Raw genomic sequence first — 1,213 nt, forward strand, 5'->3', positions numbered from 1 at the left:
ATTCTAGAGTATTCTAGTATTCTAGGGAATAGTTGTTAACGTTATTCTATTCCACCTCAATTATATCTCGGTTTTCCATTCTCATCGTATCTGACATCATTCAATATGTCTTTTCTATATCTTCATTCGTTATTTTATCTTTTATTAGTTGTATTATTTTAGGGAATAGGTGTTAACATTATCAATATGTAATTGCTTATGATAATACCGAGTAACACGAATTGTGGTATGTAAAAGTTGGACTGTAATTATTCATGGGTATATTGTATCTGTAAAATTATAACTTTTAGAACAAAACTATTTGCATGTTTGTAATCCATGACATAGATATAATTAATTGAATAATCTAAAATATTAAATATCTTGTTGTTATGGATAACACTCTGACTAAGACGGATTTTAGTATGCATAAATTAAACTGTAATTATTCTTAGATATATTGTATCTGCAAAATTATAACTTTTAGAAAAAAACTATTGTCATTTTTGCTATCGATGCTCCAAAAATATACCAAAAAAATAGCTGCAATTTGAAACCCGTCAAAATAAGTATTACAATATTTGCATATCAGCAGGCCAAGCATTTACGGAACAATTTCTCGACGGAAAAGAAATAAAGTCTGAAAGTGTCTTTTAAACACGCGAAGAAAAATTAAAATCCATTTACCTTTTCCATCGAAACGAGTATATATCAACCGTGTAAAAAAAGAAAAAAAAAAGAAAACAGTAGGACGTTGTTCGTATCGAACGTCAAGAATTAAAACAGTTGGGAAGCGCGGGAGATGGTGTTTTACATGAATAAATCGCGACAAAAAAATGGACTTTAAGAGGAGCCTCGGAACGAGTTCAGCGTCGTCGTCGTAGTTGTAGTCGTCGTCGCGAAAGCAATATTCCTGATAATGACAGGTTATGCGCGACGATACACGAACACTGATGTCCGCGCTCTACTCGGAAATGTCGTATCGAGTTGAGTATCGTACGACAAGGTTGCTCGCGTATATGTACTCTGTGCAACCGCTAATAGCCCCCCCGATCGCGTGCATTACGAAAACTTCAGCTTGGTCAGCCGACAACTCGGCTCCCGAGTCGAGTCGTCGTCCATTGACGATCATTCTCTTTCTTTTATACATTTAATTCGAGAAGGATGACAAGAAGGGTTGTGTTGATCATATAATTACCTTACAAGATCGATAATTTTAACACGAGTCTGAGTT

At 34.7% G+C, this 1,213-nt stretch overlaps 1 protein-coding gene across 2 annotated transcripts in view; it reads right to left on the reverse strand.

The window, feature by feature from the left end:
• Nucleotides 1–1,213, reverse strand: part of LOC106788145 — a 61,515-nt gene that overhangs the window by 56,552 nt on the left and 3,750 nt on the right. The window contains exon 1 of one of the 2 annotated variants that reach the window (XM_014751145.1): nt 667–1,031. The exons of the other annotated variant lie outside the window; for it this stretch is intronic. Within the exon in view, the coding sequence (XP_014606631.1) occupies nt 667–675 (9 nt within the window). The 5' untranslated portion in view covers nt 676–1,031. Of the gene's footprint in view, nt 1–666; nt 1,032–1,213 lie in introns of those variants that run through there. 2 annotated transcript variants of the gene reach the window in all.

Source organism: Polistes canadensis, unplaced genomic scaffold, assembly GCF_001313835.1.
Source record: "Polistes canadensis isolate GaletaPanama2010 unplaced genomic scaffold, ASM131383v1 scaffold_127, whole genome shotgun sequence".
In the NCBI taxonomy this organism is placed as follows: Eukaryota; Metazoa; Arthropoda; class Insecta; order Hymenoptera; family Vespidae; genus Polistes; species Polistes canadensis.